This window comes from Desmodus rotundus, chromosome 2 (genome assembly GCF_022682495.2).
Source record: "Desmodus rotundus isolate HL8 chromosome 2, HLdesRot8A.1, whole genome shotgun sequence".
Classification (NCBI taxonomy): domain Eukaryota; kingdom Metazoa; phylum Chordata; class Mammalia; order Chiroptera; family Phyllostomidae; genus Desmodus; species Desmodus rotundus.
In genome coordinates, this window is record NC_071388.1 from 33,977,640 (window position 1) to 34,001,292 (window position 23,653).

Consider the following 23,653-nt stretch of genomic DNA (forward strand, 5'->3'; position numbering starts at 1 on the left):
CACATCGAGTCTTCTAATCCGCACAACAATGCGAGTTAAGTAGAAGCATGCCATATTTTAAAATGGCAAACGGAGGCACAGAACGGTTCAATAATTTCCTTGAGGTTACATGGCTTGGAAACGTTGTGAGACTGTATTCCTGCTTGTTTGGTAGTCAGACTGCCCTGCATGTCTTCAGAGGAGCCAAGCACAAGTTTCGTTAGGGGGCAGCACACAATTTGTGCGCCGCACCACGTCGTCAGGCGCCCGGCTCGAGTGCGAAGCCTGTGGAGCTGGACGGGTAGTGAGGCTGTTCTCTCCTCCCAGGGGGCACTTTCAGCGATGAGAATTTTTGGAATGCCGGGCACACCCTCGTCTCAGTATGCAAGGGCATTCCAATGACTGTTTTTCTTTTCTTTTGCCCGAACGGTTATCATAGGATTATAATGAATGGCTGACTATGACTATTCTTCAATTATAAACAGGGAAATCGATGATTACCAGACTGCTCCACTCATTTTTTAGGCATTTTAAGGTGGCCTGACAAAATCAGAAAAATTTGTAACCCCCCACGACCTGTTGGAGACGTTCAGAGGAATTCCATTTCAAAGTACAAGTTTTCTTTTCTTAATGGGATTCAAGTTCTGGCTACAGATTCCTCTTTCCTCCTTCATGTAAAGCAGCCGATTAGGAGGGAAGTCGGCAGACTCACCTGGGGAAGGCGTACTTTTCTTAAGAGATTGTAATTATATACGGTATTATGTTTGGAGAAGGAAGAAAATAAGATTGTTTCATAATAACAATAGTTACTACTGGAAAAACGATAAATTCTTGGCTAGACTTTAGAGGAGAGCAACAAAAAGATCTTACGGGGGGGTGGATATCAGGAAGTAATTTATTTTGTCTCCAGGAAATTCTAGAATGTCCTGACATATTTTTACGTTTATTCAAATGCAAGCTTATATTTTAAAAAAAAAGTCCGAGAAATACTAAGAATTCATTTTAATAATCCACGAAATTCCCTAGAGTCCAGTGCCTTCCGTACATCAGGATTTAAATAAGCGACGTACAGATTCTGCAGAGCCCCAGAGTTATCCTGTCCTCGGCTCTGCTACAACTTTAAACCCAATTGCTAACACAGAAAGCATTCGGGCAGAAAAATCTTACAGATCTCGGCAATCGGGGAAAAAGATCATCCTGGAGGCACTGATTTCGTTTAGAGGATTTGGTGACGCTTAAAAAAAAAAAAAAAGGTAGAGGAGTGGAGAATGCGCTCAAACCTTCCTCAGGAAACGGGATATTTACAGAGTAAACAAGCGGTAGCCACAGACACACCTGCTACTCCCAGAGGAGGAGCCCTGGCGAAACGACCGCCACCTTTTGGCCACATCCGGGCACTCCTCTACAAACTCCTGGCGTTCCGTCGTCCGAGCCGTTGGTCAATTTGAAACACACGTACAACCAATCAGTGGGCGGGGAGCACAGACCAATCACCGCCCCTCTGGAGACATCAGCCAATGGGGAGGAGGTTGACATCACGCGCCAATCGGCATGGCTTTTAGAGAGGGAGGCTTACTTTTTGAATTGTCTGTGGCCTCCTCCAGCGAGGAATGGCGGTAACGGTGAGAGGAGTCGGAGCTTGAAGAGGTGGCATTCCGGGGCGCTTTTGAGAGTGGTGAGGACACTGTGGGCATGGGTGGGGGAGGAGGCGGTGGGCTAGGGTCCCGGGAGCCGTGGGCGCCTTGGCGTACGTCCGACAGCCCGCCCCGCGGACCGCGAGTTCCGGAGCCCCCCGGCCCAGCCTTCCAGCTCGGGGAACTGCCCTACAGCCCCCGGGCCGTGCCGCGGAGCGGGAGCCCGAAGTCGACTCGGTTGCTGTGCATCTTCATCACTCACCTGGTTAGACAGTTTTTCTCGAAGAGTCTCTGGGTGAAGGGTTGGAGTTGGGAAGGGGTTCTTGGCAAACCACACTGCCCTCTGCGGCTCTGGGGGCCGGCCGCTGCGCCCTTTGTGGGCTTATCTCGCAGGACGTAGTGGTTTCGCCCCAGGATTCTTCTCGGCGTCTTCTCTGTGGGCAGTTTAGTTTTTACAGAAACGCCGGCTCTTCCTCTTGGGGACAGATGTGTGTGGCTTCGTGGATTACAGCGCAGCCTCTGGAATCGGTTCGGATTTGAATCCCGGCTTACCACTAACTGACTTGGGAGGGTACCTCCATTTCTTTGTTCGAGGTTTCTTTATCAGCTGGACATCATATAGTACCTGCATTTTAGGATTGTTGCAGAGATTAAATGCATACAAGCAAAAGGTTTAGAATAGTGTCTACCGCATATTGAGGGTTAAATAAATTAGTCGTTAATCATAATGTCGTATAAAGTTATAAACATTGTTACTGTTGTCGTAACACCTCCAACATATCCACTATTGCATTTAGCTCCTCTACACTGAAGGATACTTCCCTAAAAAAACTAAAAAGAAGCCAAAAGTAAATATTTATTTAAATGACAGATTTAGGTGTGATGAGAAGAGGCATGTGTTACAGTGTATTTAGTCAGAAGTTCCTTAAGAATGTTCTTAAAGCAGGTTAGTTCACGTCTTGACTTTTTTTTAAAGTGACTGAATGAAAGTCTCTTTACAGCATCCCTGACCCCACTGAAAGCAATTGTGTTAGAGACTTAAAAAAAAAAAAAAAAAAAAAAGGACTAAATGGAATTTGTCATGGATTCCAAAAGACTCTAATTAACAATTATTGGAGCACTCCTTTAGAGAGCCTCAGAGTAACAGTTGACATGGATGTTTGGTTAAGACTATAAGAAATCTCCACACTGTGAATATTATAAGATGATTAATAATTGTCACTCAAACTTTAGGACATCATGCGTTCAGGTTTCATCGCAACTGGGTTTGAGTTCTGTTACGTTTTCACTAATGTGGAAACTGTTGGCTTGACCTATTAAGTGCAGAGCTGAGACAGGACGTTGAGTCTGACTTCTCAATGGGCACCTGACAGTTGTGCTTAGGACCCTTGTCATCAGTGTACCACGTCTTCACACTACTTAGTATCACCATCCAGAAATGTGCTACTGACACCTCATTGTTTCTCCGAGGCATACAGTTAAACAATCTCTTGGCTAAGAATCTGGCGGGAGATACGTGTATATTTTATTAATCTGAAAAAGTAGGAAAGATCAGACATGTACCTCCAGGTAATGTTCTGGAAGTTTACTTCTTCAAGATAATGCATTTACACAAATCCCCATTTGAATTTATGAAAATCTGTTCAACTTTTCCTTTTTTCCCTGCTTGTCCAACTTTTCAATTCTTAAGCCTCAGAAATCTAAAAAAATATTTTCATAGTCCAGAGTCATATTGGCACTAACCCCTGCATAATTGTCCTGTTAAATTTTTTTATAGGAGAGACATTTGTATGGTAATATGGAAATACAGATAAGGGAACAGTCCAATTATACATGAGAGGTTCAAAGAAATCCATAGAGGATGAGTCAAGAGTGGTGGTTTGGGAATTAAAGACATGGTGGGTGGAGAATTGAGCGCTATGGAACGCAGTAGGTGTGGAGTAAATTGTGATCTCTGATTTAAAAATGCCGAGAAGTACATTGTCTGGAGCATATGTAGACCAGGGGAATTAAAGGAGATGAGGCTGAATAACCTAGTCAGCTAAGCTGGGACCAAACTGTATGCTGCATGGTGAACTGGATTTGATCCTACAGGGAGGAGTGCTTGTGGAGGTTCTCAGCAAGGACGTGATATGGTCGCATTTGTTTTTAGGATCATACCCCTGAAACTCATGTACAGAGTGATGTCTGAAGAAACTGGTGTTGGAGAAAGCTGTTTGAAGCTGTTCTATTTGGATAGGTGGCCATTGTGGCATTGCCCCTCAAGAAGAGGCGCCTTGCAAGTTCCAGAGATACTTGAGATGGGATTGATAGGAATTTTGAGGAAGGTGAATAGGTAGACAAAAGAGAGAGGGGAAAAAAAAGAAAAATGAGTGGATCCAGTTTTTGACTGGGATTATTTGGGGATGTTAGTATTATAAATGAATATAGCAAAAGAAATAGGTTGGTTGAAGGCAAGATGTAGGGAAAGGAGGTAAAATAATATTTGAGTGCCTTTTGGGTGTTCATGTTAGGTGATGTTCTGAGTACTTTTGATTGTTATTTTTACTGTATCCTATGAGCCGGGTATTAGTATCTTTATTTTATGGAAGAGGAAACTAAGGCTCAGAAAAGTTGAATGACTTTCTTTGGTTCAGTATTAAGAAAAATAGATGATGATGCTTTTTATAAATTCTAGTATAAAAGGAAAGCCTCTAATACTTGTTTGCCCAGTGATCATTTTGCTTCAGGTATTTTTATTCATGTTTATTATTATTTTTTAGCCAACTTAGAAGAGGACAAACAATGGCTGACAATAGTGTATTAACATCCACTTCTGGGAGTTCAAACTTAGCAGACTCTTCCATTTTTGATTCTAAAGTTACTGAAACTTGTAAGGAAAACTTATTTATTGGACCTACTTCACATGTTGAAGGTAAATGTACTTTAAAACACCAAATCAGTATTTTAATCCTAAACTTGCTAACTAGAGACTCTTAAGATTTAACTGTAACACTGTTAAGCTAGAGTACGGGTATTTAGTAAATATTTGTTGACAGAATCTACACTATGTAGATTTTTGTTTATTGTTTGGATTAATGCTTCCCAACTTTGAAAAGGAATTCGTCATCTTATTGGATATTGCTTTTTCTGTATGTGAAGGCAATCCAGCTGTAACATTGTTAGCTAGATTATATTCAGTTACATCTGGTTAGGTGAAAAGCTACTTCTTCCCTTATTCCGCCATGTAAATGGGCTTTTCTAAAGTTGCGTGCATTGTTGAAGAGGATAGCTATACAAGATAGTGCATGCTTCCTTCGGTCAGGAGTAGTGCTGATGTTTGTATACTCTGGTACAATATATTTTCTCAAAATGATATGTTGCCAATTTTTTTTTTAATAAACTGAGAATTAAGTAATTTTAATTTTAGAGAATGTTATGATCTCAAAGATGAAACACATACCAAATATAGCCAAAAAAGGGATTAGGAACTACTGATTTTGATGTTAATTCCTGGTAAACATATTCAAACATTTTTAATTTTAATAGAAGAGATGCCTCAGGTTGAAACAAGAGTGATATTGGTTCAAGAAGCTGGAAATCAAGAAGAACTTATAGAAGCCTTAAAGGTATGGAGTTTTAGTTTTTTTTTAAAAAGCTGTCTTTCTTCCATCAGTGTGTAAGTAATTTTATAGTTTTCTTAATCTCATACTTAAGTCTTTTTTCCACAGACGATTAAAATAATGGATGTCCCTGTAATAATAAAAGAAAGTTGTCCTGGAAAATCGGATGAAAAATTAATAAAAAGTGTTGTTAATATGGTAGGTCAAGCACTTCACTGCATGTGGCATGCTGCACTTCCCTTGATTGTGTTCTTACCTTCCATATGTGGTGATTGGATTAAGTTAGACCCAAGGTATATAATACTCTCTGAAGCTAGACAAACAGAAACAGTTTTATATTTGTTTTTAAAATTTGGGTGTTTCTGAAACCCCAAACTATAGCATATACTGCAAATAATGAAATCCTTATAAAGTAATTTGCTTTGTTAAATTTAAATGACATGTCATGTATTTACAAAGATACGAGGTCTGTCTAGAAGGTATCCAGCCATGTAATATGAAAAACAGAGACATTTATTGAAGAAGATACAAGGTACAAGCAACATTGTACATAGCACAATGATGCCTCAGTCCCCTTTAAGGTAGGCACCTTGGGACCTTGTACAGTTCTCCTAATCAAGATCAGATGCCCCCTCGTATTTTCCTGAAGCTCATCAATGGTCTGAAATCTCCTCCCTTTCAAAGGTGATTTAGTTTTGGGAAAAGCTACAATAGGGTGCCAAATCTGGGCTGTAGGGGGGCCAAATCACCTGGATGATTTGATGATTTGCCAAAAAATTGGCAAAACATGAGACGTGATACATAAGCGGGCACTTTGTCATGATGAAGCTGCCAGTCACCAATTGTCCGTAGCTGTGGCCTTCTGAATTATATGAGTAGCTTCCGAGGAAGAATGTTCAAGCTTAGCACAAAATTGGATGCAGATTCATTGGTTTATTCACTTAGTCATTTTGAATGCGATGGGCAGACAGTACACACGCTCGCTCAATGGCATCTACCACCTCCGCTGATAGTACAGAGAAGTCGTCATTGTTCATGCATGCTCATTCCAGTCTCTCTCTTTGGCTGCCAGGTTACATTGATGTTGTATAAACTGTTCTCATACTAACAATGGCAGACTTTTTCTGGACAGACCTTGTATGAATCTTTTCTTTAAATTTTTAATCTTTTTTTTCTCATTAACTTTATATTTATTCTAAAATCTTGCTTTATTTCCAAAATTATAAATTATAATGATTGACAATCAGCGTATGAAATATATCTAATTCTCTGTACCAGCTGTAATAGTTTGTGAGAGCTGCCATAACAAAATACAGCACACTGGTGGCTTAAACAACAGAAATGTGTTTTCTCACAGTCCAGGGTACCATCAGGTTTGAGTTAAACTGAGGCCTTTCTCCTTGGCTTGCAGGTAGCTGCCTCTTTGTTGCTGTTTCTTCACACAGTCTTCTATCCATGCCCATCCCTGCTATCTGTTGTGCATCCAAATTTCCTCTCGTAAGGACACCGGTCCGATTGCATTAGGGCCTACCCATGTGCCTTCATTTTACCTTAACTGCCTCTTGAAAGGCCCTGTCAAATACAGTTACATTCTAAAGTATAGGGGATTAAAGTATCAACATGAATCTTGAGGGTACGTAATTCAGCCCATCACATCAACCTAGCAAATAAAGCCCAAATGATTTACCCATTTAGAATTTTGTGTGGTTCTCTTTTTTTACACATGAGTCATACAGGTACTTAAATGACTTCATTCTTTTTCATAGATGTATAGTATAAAGTGGTAAACGGTAACTTGCCTTTTTATATCCTATATTTGCCAAGCTGCAGCTACCTACATATTTCACATCTTTCTCTTAATTTTCGTCATGTATACTGAAATGATTATGTTAATCTATGTCTTCTTTGTAGATATTAAGTACCATAGTAATTTTTCTATTTTTCTGATGACAGTTAATTTGTACAAGAAGGAACCATATGTATGGCATCATTTTCTTGGTCAGAAGGAAAAGCAGTATGTTTCTAATGCATCCTTCTATCAAAATGTGTACACTTAAATTTATCATTTTTATTTTACATACATACTAGATTTATAATGACTTAAGTCAGAAGCTTATGCTAGTATAATCTTTAAAATTTAATGTCTTATAATTTTCAAAATTTAATATCTTAATGTAGATGGAGATACATATATTAAAATACAAATAAGCAATTAAAGAAATAGCTGTTCACTATTAAGTTTAATACTTATTATTGTATGACTTAATAAAGTTTTCTACAAGTAGAAATTTAAGATATTGATATTGAATTGATTTTTAGGTCTTATTTAAAGAGTTATGAATTAATTTTATAATATATAAATTTTATTTCTATAACTACATGAAAAAAAATCAAGGAAATTAAAATGCCCTTTGTAAAGATGGAATCAGTGGAAGAATATGAAAGTTTGGATTCTCCAGAATTTGAAAATGTATTCATAGTCATGGACTTCCAGGATCCTGTTTTTAATGAGTTATACAAGACTGATTGTAGAGTTATTGGACCACCAGTTGTATTAAACTGTGCACAAAAAGGAAAGGTAATAAAAAAGTTCATTATGACTTTTCAAGGTTAAATTTTTATTAATGAATGTGTGGAAATTCATAAACAGAAAATTGTCATTAATTGTTCAGAGTATGGAATATTTAGAATAGGAATAGTAGTAGCTACTATAATATAGTCCTTTAATACTTTCTATTATAATTTTCAGTAGTGAATATCTAAGACCTTTGATAGATAAACAAAAAATATATATGTAATATATGAGTCGTAGTAGTTAATTCCTATTCTTTGGTGTTACTGCTGTGGTTTGCTATTTTTAAACTTACCTTATTAATTTAAAATTGCTGAGTCATTGTATTTTTGTTACAGAAACTAGTAATAAGCACATCATCTTTAATTCTGTTTTGAATGAGAAATGTTGAAACTCAGAAACCAAATAAAAATTTTAAAGACCAAAATTAAGAAAAATAATCTTGTATAATGGTGGTAATTAAAAACACATATTAAATAATTAAATATATATTTATATATCCTCAATCTGATAAATATATATGTTACATTGGTTAAATTATTTACTGATTACTTCCATTTTTTTAGTTCAGAAATTGGAAGCATATTTGGTTCAAGTATATGTTATATGTAATTTATATAAATATCTGACCTGTTTTAATTTTAATTGGAAGCATTTACAATAGTGCTTGAAGTCAGAAATCTTTCCTTATTGATAATACTTTGCATGTGACAAAGTACATTTTGGAACTAAAAGTTTGAATGTATTTATGTTTAATTTGTAAATTGCAAAGTGTGCTTAGATTATATATATTAAATATGATTTAAGAATTGTGGGAAATTTTTTATTGTAAAACTAGCAATCTCTCTTTTTTGCTATTTTTTGTTGCATGTTGAAAAATGCAAGTAAATCTTTGGATTGGAATAGTTGACTGGCAAGAGGGAAAATATGTTTAAGTTGAGGATGATATATTCTCCTTTCTACTATAAAGAAACTCACAGATTTAAAATTGTTATATTCTGCAGCCTTTGCCATTTTCATGTCGTCCGCTCTATTGTACAAGCATGATGAATATGGTACTGTGCTTTACTGGATTCAGGAAGAAAGAAGAATTAGTAAGTATTTCAGAACTTGTATTCAGAAAATATTTTTTCCCACAAAATAAATTTAAATTGGCATTTTTTGATAATTGTATCATGGTTGCATTTTAAAAGTTTTGAAGGAGATATTATTATCATACCAGGTTTTAAATTTTGTGAAGAAACATTCTGAAGAGGCTTATAAAGAAACAAATACTTTGTCTAGGATGGCTAGCATATGAATTAACAGAAACATCCGTAACTGTCTAATCTTTTTATGCTGTCTATTTGTTCAGTATCCTATCTGCTATATTATTTGAAGTTTTTGTTTACACATTGCAATATTTTGTGATACAAGTTCAGCCTTAAACAGTTCTTATTGCCCTAGAGAATTCATAAAAACTTTTTTCTTTGATTTGTGGAATTTTCTATGTTGGAACTAATGTAGTATTACTCTAGTTTTGTGGGAAGAATCTTGGTGTGATGTAATCTCATGTTTAAAAAAAGTAATATATTTAGGCTGTGTGAAAGCCAGTTTAATTAAGTTTTGTGTTATCATCTTTACTAGCTTTTCACTATATATAATTTTGCCTGTGCCAATAATGCAAACAAATCTTTCATTTTTTACCATAAAATTTATCTTTATGAAAATCCCTTATATGTATCTTAGAAATTGAAAGTGTTCAATAAATGCCAGATGGATTGTAAGCATAGTTTAAAATTTTGTTTATATTAACTATAAAGTCAATGTTGCTTAATTTTTCTTTTGAGGTCCGATTGGTGACATTGGTTCATCACATGGGTGGAGTTATTCGAAAAGACTTTAATTCAAAAGTTACACATTTGGTGGCAAATTGTACTCAAGGAGAAAAATTCAGGGTATGTAAACTTGGATGTTTTTGTGTATTTCAGAATAGCATCATGTGGGAATGCATTTAATAATAGCACTCTTGTCTACTTCTCCTACAATTTACTGAAGATCAGATATTCAATTTTTGGTTTATGTACATAGAGTAAAAATTTTAAATCATAGGAGTGTAGTCTCAGGTTTAAAGGAGGCAATGGAACTTGAGTTAGGTCTTCAAAAATGAGTAGGATTGTGGAGGTTGGTAGATGGATAATATTTCAGGCAGATTAATAATATTAACAGAGGTTACTAAAAGCATTGGTGAATGAGGGGGTTGAGAAGAGATGAGAGCAAATATTTCACTCTTGTCTAAGTGGTCTTTCTAGGAACAGAGCAGAGCTATGTTCTTATAAAATGGTTCTAAGATTGAACTTGTGAAAAATTTAAAAGAACAAGAGAAAGTATTTACTTATATTAGGATTAAAATTCAATATGTATTTTAGGAAGAGACAGTATCTGTCTGTCTGTTTCCATGCTCCATCAATGTGTTATCTGTAATAAATGGTAATTTCGGTGTAACGTTGAATTCCTGGGGATTCATACTTTCTGATTCATACCAAAGTTTTTACTTACTTAATCAGATGTTTTCTTCTGTAGTGCTGTCTTGGGGGTCAGTTCTTTCAAGAAGGTAAACATGAAGAAAGTAGAAGTGAAATATAATAATAAAGGTGAACTTAATCAATTTAGAGATACATTAAAAATAAGGAAATGGTTTGGACATCATGAAACTTCTTTTAAAGTTACTGTATTTTGCTGTGTATAATGTGCACATTTTTGCCCAATTTTTTGAGATAAAAGTAAGGATGGACATTATATATGGGTAGTACTAATTCCATATCTATACAAATGTTTTTAAATCTTTTATTTATGCTTATATGTTAAAAGTATAATCTAGAAAGCAATAATGATATCTGTATGCAAAATAATACACTGGAACATGATAGTCAGTTTTATATATAAATAAAAAATTGAGTTAAAAAATTAAAACGAAAGATTTTTTTTTTCCTGAAAATTCGGGCCAAAAACATGGGATACACATTATACATTGCAAAATATAGTATTTTAACCTAAGTTGTATGATTGACACATTTTTTCTGTTAATTTTTCTTCATATTATGTGACCAAGCAGATGAACAATGGTCTAAAAATGTGCAAAAAATATGTATATAATTGTTTAGAACTTCTCAGTAAAAACTATTAGTAGTTAATGTTTATATTTTTAGATTGCTGTGAGCCTTGGTACTCCAATTATGAAGCCAGAATGGATTTATAAAGCTTGGGAAAGACGAAATGAAGAGTAAGTGTAAAAAAATTCAGTAGTTCAATATGGGAATTAAACATACTATCTTACAGAGGTAAACCCTCATGCTCCAAACCCTAAATTCATAGATAATATAGAAAAAATGAATTCAGTCTTTGGGTAGCTTAGGAAATAAAGGCTAGGAAGGACAAAGTTAGAAAAAAATTATGAAGTATTGAAAATTGAAAGACATCCGTGGTTAGCTTTGTACTTCATCATGTGAAATAATTTTGATTATCATAAATATTCTAAAATTATTAGGTAATAATTTTAATAATAGCTTAGTGCGCCTGGATGTTTGGATTGTATTGTATTTTTTTTCTTATTTTATGTTTTTCTGGTTACATTTTAAGCGGTGATTGCAATTCATAACTTTTTAAGCTTTCTAACCTTATAATTCCTTGCTATTATAGTTCTTTATTACTTAAGGTTTCGTAAAACTAGAACTGCTAGCACTGACTGGTGTAGCTCAGTGGATTGAGTGTGGGCCTGCGAACCAAAGGGTCTCTGGTTCAATGCTCAGTCAGGGCACATACCTGGGTTGGGGCCAGGGCCCCAGTAGGGGGTGTGCGAGTAGCAACCACACACTGATATTTCTTTCCCTCTCTTTCTCCCTCACTTCCCCTTTCTCTAAAAATAAATAAATAAAATCCTTTTTTAAAATCCTATGGTATAGATAGTTATAAAAAAAAAACAAAACTAGAACCTCTAGAACACACATAAAATTCATGTGCAGAGCAGAAATTTGAATCTTGTAAAGATTACCTGTGATCAAATTTTGTCAGAAGTTAATTCAGGATGACTGAGGGCACATCAATTTTTTTAACTTTTTTTTTGGTGGTTGTTAAAAATGTTAAAATTTTTGTTTACATTTCAGGACTAGATGTAAAATATTTTCAATAAATGGATTATGCTAAAACCTTGAGAATTATAAATTGATGTGCCTAATTTGTTGAATTTAAGTTAAACTGGTTTTGGAGGAATATGTTTTGTTTTTAGGGATTTCTGTGCATCAGTTGATGATTTTAGAAATGAATTTAAAGTTCCTCCATTTCAAGATTGCATTTTAAGTTTCCTGGGATTTTCAGATGAAGAAAAAACTAATATGGAAGAAATGACTGAAATGCAAGGTATGTTTTATATATGTGTTTTATTCCCACTCCTGCCTAATGACTTCCTGGTGAATATGCCTCTTTAAAAATTTGGGTTTGAAGATTGTATTCTTTACTTATATTTGTATGCATTCTTCTTTAGGAGGTAGCTATTTACCGGTTGGGGATGAAAGGTGCACTCACCTTATAGTTGAAGAGAATATAGTAAAAGAACTTCCTTTTGAACCTTCAAAGAAACTTTATGTTGTCAAGCAGGAGGCAAGTAATTCTAAAATGAGATTGGTTTTCTAAAAATACTACTGTTGGCTTTCTGATTTCTTAATTAAAATGTTCTTTTTCTCACCTAGTGGTTCTGGGGAAGCATTCAAATGGATGCCCGAGCTGGGGAAACTATGTATTTATATGAAAAGGTATGCTTTTTTGTACCATAGTCATTTGTTCTGTGAATTGGATTGTATAAAGATGACACTCTTCTAACCAGAAAGAACATGGTGTAATTAGCCTACAGGTCATCTTTTACATCATGTTAGGAGTTTGAGAACAATTGAATATGGACTAGTATTCTATATTTAGGTGAAAACATTCAATGTAATGATGTTATTTTAATCTCATATATGTCATTCTTTGCTTACACCTGGTGGTATTATGAACAATAAATATTGAGTCAAATTACTAGGCTAACCTGGTAAGGATGTACAAGTTAGACAGCAGGTGGGAGTGCGTATGAAAACTTGAAAGTATATTAAAATAGCAAGTAGTTTAGTATGGTTTTAGAAAAGAATGTGGGAACCAAGGCCAACAGATAAAGCTTACTAGGTGGGCAGAATTAAGTTTTTAATGTTGTAGAGGTTTATATTTTATTTTCTTAAGTATTGGGAGCCATTTCATATTAAGGGGAAGATGTCATTAAAGAAATGACTATAGCAGTAGAATGTGGGTAAGGAAAATCCAGCCTTCATGCTGGATCTTGGTAAAAAGTGGTATCATTCACCAGAATGTGGCATAAAGCTATAGAACCAGGCTCCAAGGGAAGATTTGCTTCATTTTGGGATTTAATAATTTTGAATAGAATATTGAAGATGAAGTGTGGATTTACTATGTTTCTATAAAATCTGAACCAGGCAGGTATTACATTGTATTCTTTTCACACTCTTCTCAATGTTAGGTTCTTAACAAAGTTTAAAAATATGTTTTAGATATTGAGAAAGAGCTCTAAAAATCAACTGTTATTAGACAAAATATAGGAGAGCGCTATGTCCAGTACTGTGCTAAATGCTAGGGATACAGTGAACAAAATATGAGTGGTTTCTGCCTGCTGGGAGTTTATGTCCTAACCGGGAATAGATAGTAAACAAGCTTACAGACAAATATGTAATGGTGATAGTGCTATGAAGAAAAAGAATGAGGTGCTAGCAGTTAGGCAGTTACAGTGGTCCCCTGCCTATTATGTTTTATGAAGATTCTGAATTACCTGGCAGAGTATATAGTTGTAAAATTGTGCAAAATCTAGGTTTTGTCAGACTCATAAATATGTTTTTCTTTTGCTGCTGTCTCAGTAAAGAACCATGGAAGTGAAATTGAGCTTTTGTGCTTTTGATTGCAGGCTAATACACCTGAACTCAAGAAATCAGTGTCACTGCTTTCTCTAAATACTCCAAACAGCAATCGCAAAAGACGTCGTTTGAAAGAGACACTAGCTCAGCTTTCGAGAGAGTCAGACCTGTCATCTTTCCCTCCCCGTAAGCGCCCATCAGCTGAACATAGCCTTTCTATAGGGTCACTCCTAGATATCTCCAACACACCAGACTCTAGCATTAACTATGGAGGTAATTCACATTTAAAAAAATTTATCTTTATATTTTAGTGGAATGGAATGATTTTTAAAGTATAGATAAATCTCTATTATAGTGAATATGAAAGGCTCTTTAAATACTTTTGTTCTAGTTGAGGAGAAAAAGCACATGGAAATGCTTCTATTTAATGATTGCTTACTGTATGCTAAGTGCTTTTTATATTTTGTATATTATAAGATAGGTTTTATTTCTCTTTTACAGATAAGTAGACTGAGGTTACAGAAATAACTTGTTTAGGGTCACACATTAGAAAGTGATGGAGATGTTCAAAGAGCAAATTCTTTGCACTAGCTAAACAAAATCACAGGTGTATTATGGGGAAAAAGGGTACAATGAAGTCAGAAGTGATAAGTTCACTTTGTTCTCAACTGAGACAAGAAAGCTTCTATAATGAACTCTTCTCTGTTGATAATCAATTTTTTTATTTTTAGCCAGCACACAAATACGTTTTCTAGATTCCCTTGATCTCATTATATTCTTAAGTTATCCCATTTCTCTTCTCCCGTTCACATGAGTACTCTTCAAGGAGCCATTGTCTCATTTCCTTGCTTTTCACTGTCTTTTCAACCTATTCCAAATGAATTTCATTCCACTGTACCCCTGCCCCGCCCCACTATGCAAAATTGCCTCTTTCTGGGGAGATGACAGTTTTTATGCTATCAGCAGCATTCAATACATGAACAGCTACTAAATCTTGGACACATTTTTTTCCCCTTGGCTTTTGTACATTACTCATTTCTCATTCTCCTTTGCCTAGCTTCTCCAGCTCTGAATGTTGAATGTTATTCCTGTGTTGTTTCTTCTCTATTTTAATTCTCTAAATGATCTCATTTAATTCCATGGTTTTAACAACATATGCTGATGACTCTAAAAGTTACTGTCTTCCTTCTCCAATGGCCTACCTCAAATGTCCTTATCCATATCATAAACTTAACATAATCAAGTTAGAACTTCTCATTTTCTCCACCACTGTCAATGCTATTCCTTTGTCATCTTTTACTAACTTTTTCTGTAGACAAGCTCTCTCTTAGACAATTTCAGTGGTCTCCTAAATGGTCTCTGTACATCCATTTTTGCCTTTGTAGATGTAACACTTACAGTGGTCTCTAAGACTAAAAAAATTAGATCATGCCACTCTGCCTAAAGTCATTCAGTGGCTTTGTATTACTATAGCTTTCAAGTTTCTATGTAATTCTTCCTTATCTACCTCTAACATCATGTGGTGTCATGCTCTCTCCAGTGATACTCCCGAAGTTTCAGTCATACTATCTTTGTTGTTCTTTGAATGTTTCTACTATATCCATAGCCCAGGGACATTGCACTTGCTTTCTCTGCCTTAAAGAAATTCTTTTGAGTTCTTTGTAATGCTAAGCCTCTGTTCTACCACTCCTTCCTCCCAGCCCATCACCTGGTTGTTTTCAGTAGTAGTTATCATTGTGAGAAATTATACATTTTTTTAACTTTTATTTGCTTCACTAGAATGTAAGCTTTAAGAGAAAAAGAACCTTGTCTATCTTACTCTTTGCTCTACTCTCAGTGCCTAGTACAGAGTAGGTACTCACTAAATATTCATGAAATCAAAGTCATTTTAAGATAGGCCCAGAAAACAGGTGGATTTGAGAATATAAAGAGAACAAGAATACAGTTTTTAGGGAATAGTGAATAGGAGCATGAAGAAGGAATGATTAATTAGAAGGGTTAATTGGGGCCTAATATTAGAGGACTTTGAAATCAAGTTGGCATGTCTGAATGCTATATTGTCATCAATAATGACCATTGGAAACTCTTGAAGAGCAGACTAATTGAATAGATTATTTGTAGTGAATTATTCTGAAGAATGATCAGAAGGAAGGCAGTTTAGATGTAGCCAGACCATGAAGTAATCCCCAGTGGCTTGGGCTACAGGTGGTACGGCCCAGAATCAGAATTGGAAAGAAAAGAAGCAGCATTGGGAAAATATTGATAGAATGGAGTGATAAGAAGGGAATGAGAGGAGACTATAGCAAAGTATAAAGTGGGAGAAATGTTAACCGTGGCAAAAACAGCAAGTTTATATTTTGAAGGAGGATAGTGAGTTTTAGAGCACATCTAAGTTAAATTGAGGGAGTAATGTCCAGTAGGCATTTGGAAAAGTTCAGTCAGGTGCTTGTGCAGGGAGTTATGATAGATACGTAGATCTGAGAATTTTACTGGTTCTGTAATTGTGGACATAATAGTCATGGGGTAGTAAGAACTGATTATAAGGGATTGAAGCTTGATTATCTAATACAGGGTACAGGAAAGGCAAATGAACCACTAAAAAAAACAAGACATGACAATACTAATATATTAGATACTCTATAATATAATTCCTGTTTGTAGATCACTGCTTAGACATAGTAATAAAATTAGATCAGTATATATGAATCCCCCCCCCTCCCCCCCAAAAGTATCCTTTAATGGCAGAGACTTCTCAGTCTGGTGACAGTAACCTGAAATAATAAGGCAAGTGAGAAATTCTTTGAAAGTCTGTTATCTTCCAAAAACATTAAAAACTCCATAGTACACGTATTTGTTTTAATATGCTTTAAATTACTTTTTTTGAATAAAATTGGTATGCTGGGACTATATAGTGTCTTTTTTCAAATCTTTCTATTATATGTTATATATTCCTGTTCTTATTGTAAAACTTTCTATTAGGAGATTCTGTATGTAATGTTGAAATAGTCTAACCATACTGATAGCAAGAAAATATATTGCAAGCTTTTATAAAATTTCTTTAAAATTTTTTTTAAATACATGTAAAATATATGAATGCATCCTCCCTGCGGTTTTGGCTGGACTGGATACTTTGAGCCAACAAAGAATTTGCAGTTGATCTTGGGTTTTATTTTTTTTTTTAGGGTCTCTCTCTCTCTCTCTCTCTCTCTCAGTGTATACACACACACACACATGCATATACACACATACACATAAAAAGTTTTGTTATTGTAATTGTGTAATCATAGCAATATCTTTCTCCTTTTTTAACTTAAATGTTCTTACATGTTGCTTTTTTCATTTTATTTAAGCTTTTTATTTTGAAATAATTTCAGATTGCAAAAATAACAGTTTTCTGTGCTCTCTACTCAGAGTTCCCAAATGGAAATATTCTGCTATGTTTGCTTTAATATTCATTCATTCATTCATTCATTCATTCGTTTGTATTCTTTCTCTCTGTCTGTCTCTCTGTCTCTTTCTCCACACACATATTTTTAATATCTGCAGGGTTTTGAGGGTATGTTGCAGATATGTTATGCCTTAGCTTTAAATACTTAAATTTGTATTTCCCAAAATGTAGGGACATTTCTTGTATTAATTAGGAAATTAACATTAATACTATAATCTACTCCATAGACCTTCAAATTTTATGAGTTGTTCCATTAACATCCTAATGTCCTTTCTAGCAAAAGAAAAAAGTTCTTTTTTTCTGGTCCAGGATCCAACCTAGGATCACAGGTTACATAATCTTTCTCTAGTCTGTTTTAATCAGGAATAGTTCCTCAGTCTTTGTTTTTAATGACCTTGACATTTTTGAAGAGTACAGGCTATTTGGTAAAGTGTCTGTCAATTTGGAGTCATTGATATTTTTGACAATTTTTTTCTGGTCTCATCTTAAGAAATTTTACTTTAATGAGTATCTGTATGGTGGTATATTTATAAGAATTGGTATTCTTCCCTTTTTTTTGTTAAATCTGTGCAATGTTTGGTACTTGTATCTGGCCTGCATTTTAAATCACTCCTCCTTTTTACCTTTTAGAAACACCAAAGTCTTGTACTAAGTCTTCCAAAAATTCCACTCCTGTTCCTTCAAAGCAGTCAGCCAGGTGGCAAGTTGCAAAAGAGCTCTACCAGACTGAAAGTAATTATGTAAATATATTGGCCACAATTATTCAGGTAAGAGTTGGTTGCAAAATGATTTCTGCTCCAGTGTTAGTAAGTAAAAATATAAGAGATATTATATCTTATAAGAAAAATTACATAAGCATAGAATATGATATAGATATTAAAAATGAAAGTGTGTGACAAAAACTTTTTAGGAAAATGCCATAACTGTAATAGTAGCTTTTTTCCTTTTTTAAAGATTTTATTTATTTACTTGTAGAGAGAGGAGAAAGGAGGGAGAAGGAGAGGGAGAGAAACATCAATGTGTGAGTGATAACATTGCATCAGTTGCCTCTTGCACTCTCCCAATTGGGAACCTGACCTTCAACCCAGGCATGTGCCCTGCCTGGGAATTGAACTGGCAACCTTTTGGTTCACAGGCTGGCACTCAGTCCACTGAGCCACATCAGCCAGGGTGAGCTTTTATTCAAGCAGAAATGGCCCCATTTTTAAGAGTGACTTTAAAGAGAGAAGGATCCTGATTAGATAATCATAGAGGGGGCCAATTTGATTCAGAACTTTGCAGATTCCTTTTCAAGACACTGGATTTATTTATATTTAGAAGTGATAGATAACTTTTTCTGAAAGTGTGTGAGTCATCACTTTAGGTAGTACAGTACAGGTGACAAAGCGATAGCAATGAGGTATAACAATATGAATATAGGTAATTAAAAAAAATCCTTCCATATGTCAGGTTTTCTTAGACTTTGCAGTGATTGGTCAAATGTTAATTCACAGCTTACCACTATTAACATGTGCTATGAAGTTATTTCTGAAGAAAAACAATTCTAATGAATCCTTGTAATATGAGATGAAGAATATATTAAGGAATAAATCAAAATTCAAGTTTCTGAAAGACATAATAATAGGACATAATAATTATTTTGGAATCTGTAGAAAGAAGGAATACATTTGTTTTAGGTAATGAAGGAGATAGTTTGTCAGGAAAATAAAGTTTATGCCATCAAACTTGTCTTTGAATAGAAAGATGATAATGATAAGAAATAGATAAGAAATGGAAAGACTTCTTTCTTGGTATTAATGAAAAAGAGGTTATTTTTCACAGTTAATTTGTATACCAGTAGTCAAGGTTTTATGAGGCCCTCAGCTGTATTAAACTTTACTTGTTTTAACTCAGCTTTTCTTCTTCCTCAAGGGAAATATCGTACTGGATGACTTTCTTGTTTAAGTTTTTGTAGTCAGCCAAAATGTAGTTGAGTAGCAGAATATCCTTTCAGCATATACTGATCATGTACTTTGGTTGCATTTATTACCTAGAAATGTAAATCCTTTCACACCATGGTAAATGCATTGGAATTTCAGAATTCTAATTTGAGTATCAATTAAATTCACCAAAACTCCTTTTTTATAAAGCCCTTGGAATTATTAAACTATAGACAAAATTTCATACTACTTAGCACAAAGTTACCTAAGGTTTTATTTAAGAGATTGTGGTCAAAATTTATGATAGTGTTTTCTAGAAAATTTATTTTAGGACTTATGTATTCTCTTTTTGTTTTCTGAAATTGAATTTGGAATAACTTAATTTTAACTTAACCCTCAAATTAAGTGAGTATCCAGAATAAAATATAACATGGAAGAATATAAACTATTCCAGAATATTAGAAAAAATTATAATAATATTTTAAATTAATATTGTGCCGGGAGTTAAAGAGCATTTTTATTTTAAAGGAGCATAGACTGGAAGAGGAGCTAGACTATACTTATCAAATTGTATTATTAAGTGGAAGGTTACAAGTATCATGAGGAGGTTTAGTTAAGATATTTAGAGATTTGTGAGGTGAGTTTTACTTCTCTTCCACCTTAGGCAGGGTGTTGCATTGAAATTCTTGATAGGTTGAATATTGGGAAAGCATCATAAACGAGAAAATTGAACTGGATTTTAAGTTTGAGTCTGATTGGTACATGCAAAGAATATGGGTGGGAAGTGTATTTGAGATTTTGCAAACAATACAGATGATTGAAGATAATGTTATCTTCAAGTTATCCACAGTAGTCTGAAGGGAGACTAGAGTTTAGAGTGGTATAAGGGGACCAGGATAGGGGATGCGGTATGGATACAGTAGAGTTGAGATAAAACTGCCTGGGCCATACCAGTGAAGGCCCTTGTTTCGTGTGCTATGTCATCTGTAAGCTATAGGAGGGGAATGTGATATTATCTAACTTGCATTTTAGAAAGGTAACTTGGTTCACTTTGAGGGTTTAGTTTTTTGCCTATGGCAAATGGTGTTCTAATACCATTTGAACAATTAGCCTTCCTCCATTGAATTGCTTTTGTATTTTTGTCAAAAATTACTTCATATTTGTGTGGGTTTGTTCTCAGACTCTGTTCTCTGCTATTGATCTTGCATGTTTCTCCCTTCTCCAATACCACACAGTCTTGAATACTGCCGTTCATACTAAGAAGTTCCTTTGCTTTTCCATATACATTTTTAGAACTCCGTTTTCTTTATTTACAAAATGTCTTGAATTTTGACAGGTTTGTGTTAAATCCATGGAGTATCTTGGTGGAGAATTGACATTTTTCCTGTGTTGAATATTTCAATCCATAACCATACATTTCTTCATTTACTTAGGTCTTCTTTGATCAGTATCCTTAGTTTTCAGAATCATGTATATGTTTTATTATAGTAAGTTGTCACTTAACATCATCAATAGGTTCTACGACTTTAAGCAATACAACATACAATAAACCCAATTTTACCATAAACTAATTGATATAAATAAAAATTAAGTTCATGGTATCTTATCAATATTATAATTAAATGATGTTATTTGAGGACCTGCTATATATTTATGCCTAAGTATTTTTCTTTTTTATTGTACACGATACTTTTAAAATTTTGGTTTCTTTTGTACATTACTGGTGTATAGAAATATCAATGTGTCTGTGTCCTTCGTGTGTGTGCATGCACATGCTGACCTTGTGTCCTTTGACTTTTCTATATGCACATTAGTTCTAGGAGCTATTTATCTCTTTTTTTTTTTTTTTATATTGATATAGGCAGGTCCTCTTCTTCAAATCTAGTCTCTTTCCCCAAAACCAAGGTACTGTGCCTACTATTTAAACACATTTAGTATTTATATTAAGTATAAGTCTGGAATAACTGATTGCTTTCTTCCTTAGTAACTTGACTAAAAATAGAAATTACTCTTGTACTAACAATTTTAATAATTTGTAGAATTGTGTGATAAATTTTGATTAGGTTCTTACATAACATTTTATTGTAAGAGTATATATACACATATGTACAGATATATAAATTAATAGAGAATGTTGGAAAAAAGATCTCAAGTTTAAAGGGAAGTATTTAAAAAAATTTTTTTCATTAACATCTCATCTCCCCTTTATCAGTTTGTGTGTTAGCTTCCCTACTTCACCCAACATACAATCTACCTAAACTAGTGTTTTTTTACCTTTTAGTTATTTCAAGTACCATTAGAAGAAGAAGGACAACGTGGTGGGCCCATCCTTGCACCAGAAGAGATTAAGACTATTTTTGGTAGTATACCAGATATCTTTGATGTGCACAGTAAGATAAAGGTAAATTTGTATACTTTAGGTTCACAGTGATTAATTTTCAATTGTGTATATTTATTAAGATTTTTTCAGGTCCTTCTGATTAGTTAAATAAGTTTTGTATCTAAAACTTCTGATTTGTCTTTTGCTCCCATGTTAATGTATTGTTTGTTTCCTTGTTTTTTTTTTTTATTTCAATTAATCCTGAAAATAAGGAATTAACACCTTACAAAGTTTTCCATAGAGCCATGTGGTTGCTAGTGCTATTTTTCTACCGTTTTTCCTCTGGTGTTGTAGAATTTTGGTTTTGCTTTGGGTTGTTTGAAAAACTGTGAAGCTGAAAGGGACTTAGAGTTTATTTCATTTAATTCTCTATAGTTAGATAAGTGCTAAAATCATGTAAGACAATGCTATTCTTTTTAATGAAGGACCCATGATTTTCATGTATGACTTTCATTGTAAAGTTCTGGGCAGGATTAGCTGAACTCTTATAAGTATCTCTATTTTCTCTTTTTTTTTCTGTGTGGTGCTTGAGCCGCAGGAATGAAAGTAGTTCCTATAATAAATAATGCCGGTCAGCTTTATAGTTAAAAGATGTTGAACTGTTACATCTGTAATGAAAAGTCTTATTGACTTGATACTCTATATTTTCTTTTTTATTTATTTGAGAGAAAGTGGGGGGTGAGAAACATTGATTTTGTTGTTCCACCCAAATGCATTTTTCATTGGTTGATTCTTATGTTTGCCCTGACTGGGCATCGAAACCACAACCTTGGTGTATGGGGTAGTGCTCTAACCAGCTGAGCTACCAGGCCAGGGCTACTGTGTGTTTTCTTAATGACTTTTTCAAAGGATGTTTTTCTCAAGTTAATTCCTTGTTAAGGAGAAAGACTGTATTACTGTTTTGCACATCAAATTAAGACAATGTATAAAGTACCTTGAAAAGAATATCTTGAAAAATATTAAAAGATGTTTTAAGGGATTGTCAAGTTCAGTCTTAAATGATTTAATTTGTGCTCTTTCAGGATGATCTTGAAGATCTTATTGTTAATTGGGATGAGAGCAAAAGCATTGGTGATATCTTTCTTAAATATGTAAGTATTTACTTTTTAAGTTTTCAAGATTAAAGTATTCTATCATAAAGGATTGGCAGGAAATGAAAGTTACCTGTTTAAATGTGAGAGCTTTTATAACCTTGACATCGTTGTATTTAAAAAATAAAATTTCACACTTTCGATAGCTCAAGGTCATCATTAAGAACAGTAATTGTTATACTGTACTGTAATCGTTTTGCTATGAATCAACTTATTTACCCTTCAGAAATGGCCATAGATTAATGATATTTTTGAAATTTTCTTACTTTCCCTTAGTTGATACTCCTTTTTATTGTCATTGTATCTACTCCTCATAAAAGCTTCTAATGAACTGCTTCTCTTTCGTATAAGAACAACATAGCTTAAGTTTTGAAATAAAGTAAGTTTATTTTGAATGAGGTTCTGTGAATAGGATTTAATACATTTATTTCAGTCTTTTAAAATATGATTTATAAGTTTCAGTGCCTTGGGTTCTGACACATTTGCTTTTGTGTTCTGAGGCCTTTTAACTTCTACCCTTACCGTATAGTTTCTTATATATTTTTTCCTGGTTGGTTGTGAATTACAAATATGCAAATTATTCTCACATATCTTTTTGATACTTGTTAGTCTCCTCAATTAGCCAAGACAGTTTTCATTTTCTTGTTTGCATTTTTGGGTAATATAATTAATCTTGTAATGGTGGTTTGGATCCTTCAATAAATAATATCATGTTCTTATGTTCTGCATAGATTAATTCTAATTACTATATTCTGAACTTTTAAACTTTTTTTATTATACAAGTTTCAGGTATAGAAACATTATAATTCAGCATCTATATACAGTTACAAAGTGATGACCAAAAGTTTAGTTATTATACATCATCATGCCATTGACCCCTTCTTTCCTTTTGCTTACCCTCCCCACCCCCCCGCTGGCCCCCTTCCACTGTATCTCTGTATCTATGATTTTGTTTTTGTTTTGCTTCTCTTTTGTTTTTTTTTTTTTAAGATTCCACATATGAATGAAATTATATGGTATTTTTCTATCTCTTTGACTTATTTCACTTAGCAGTATACCCTCAGGTTTCACCCATGTTGTTACAAATGGTAAGATTTA

At 34.2% G+C, this 23,653-nt stretch overlaps 1 protein-coding gene across 4 annotated transcripts in view; it reads left to right on the forward strand.

Moving 5' to 3' along the window:
- Positions 1-1,523: 1,523 nt before the first annotated feature.
- Positions 1,524-23,653, forward strand: part of ECT2 (epithelial cell transforming 2) — a 52,499-nt gene continuing 30,369 nt past the window's right edge. For 2 of the 4 annotated variants that reach the window (XM_024560579.4, XM_024560584.3), the window contains exons 1-15: positions 1,524-1,654; positions 4,376-4,527; positions 5,142-5,221; positions 5,324-5,413; positions 7,611-7,793; positions 8,792-8,881; positions 9,617-9,724; positions 10,976-11,049; positions 12,052-12,182; positions 12,307-12,422; positions 12,512-12,574; positions 13,768-13,990; positions 17,796-17,932; positions 21,366-21,485; positions 22,487-22,555. In XM_024560579.4, coding sequence (XP_024416347.1) covers positions 4,398-4,527; positions 5,142-5,221; positions 5,324-5,413; positions 7,611-7,793; positions 8,792-8,881; positions 9,617-9,724; positions 10,976-11,049; positions 12,052-12,182; positions 12,307-12,422; positions 12,512-12,574; positions 13,768-13,990; positions 17,796-17,932; positions 21,366-21,485; positions 22,487-22,555 — 1,614 coding nt within the window. In that variant the 5' untranslated portion in view covers positions 1,524-1,654; positions 4,376-4,397. The remainder of the gene's footprint in view (positions 1,655-4,375; positions 4,528-5,141; positions 5,222-5,323; positions 5,414-7,610; positions 7,794-8,791; positions 8,882-9,616; positions 9,725-10,975; positions 11,050-12,051; positions 12,183-12,306; positions 12,423-12,511; positions 12,575-13,767; positions 13,991-17,795; positions 17,933-21,365; positions 21,486-22,486; positions 22,556-23,653) is intronic. The other 2 variants (XM_024560587.3, XM_045198076.2) reach the window with 2 other exon arrangements.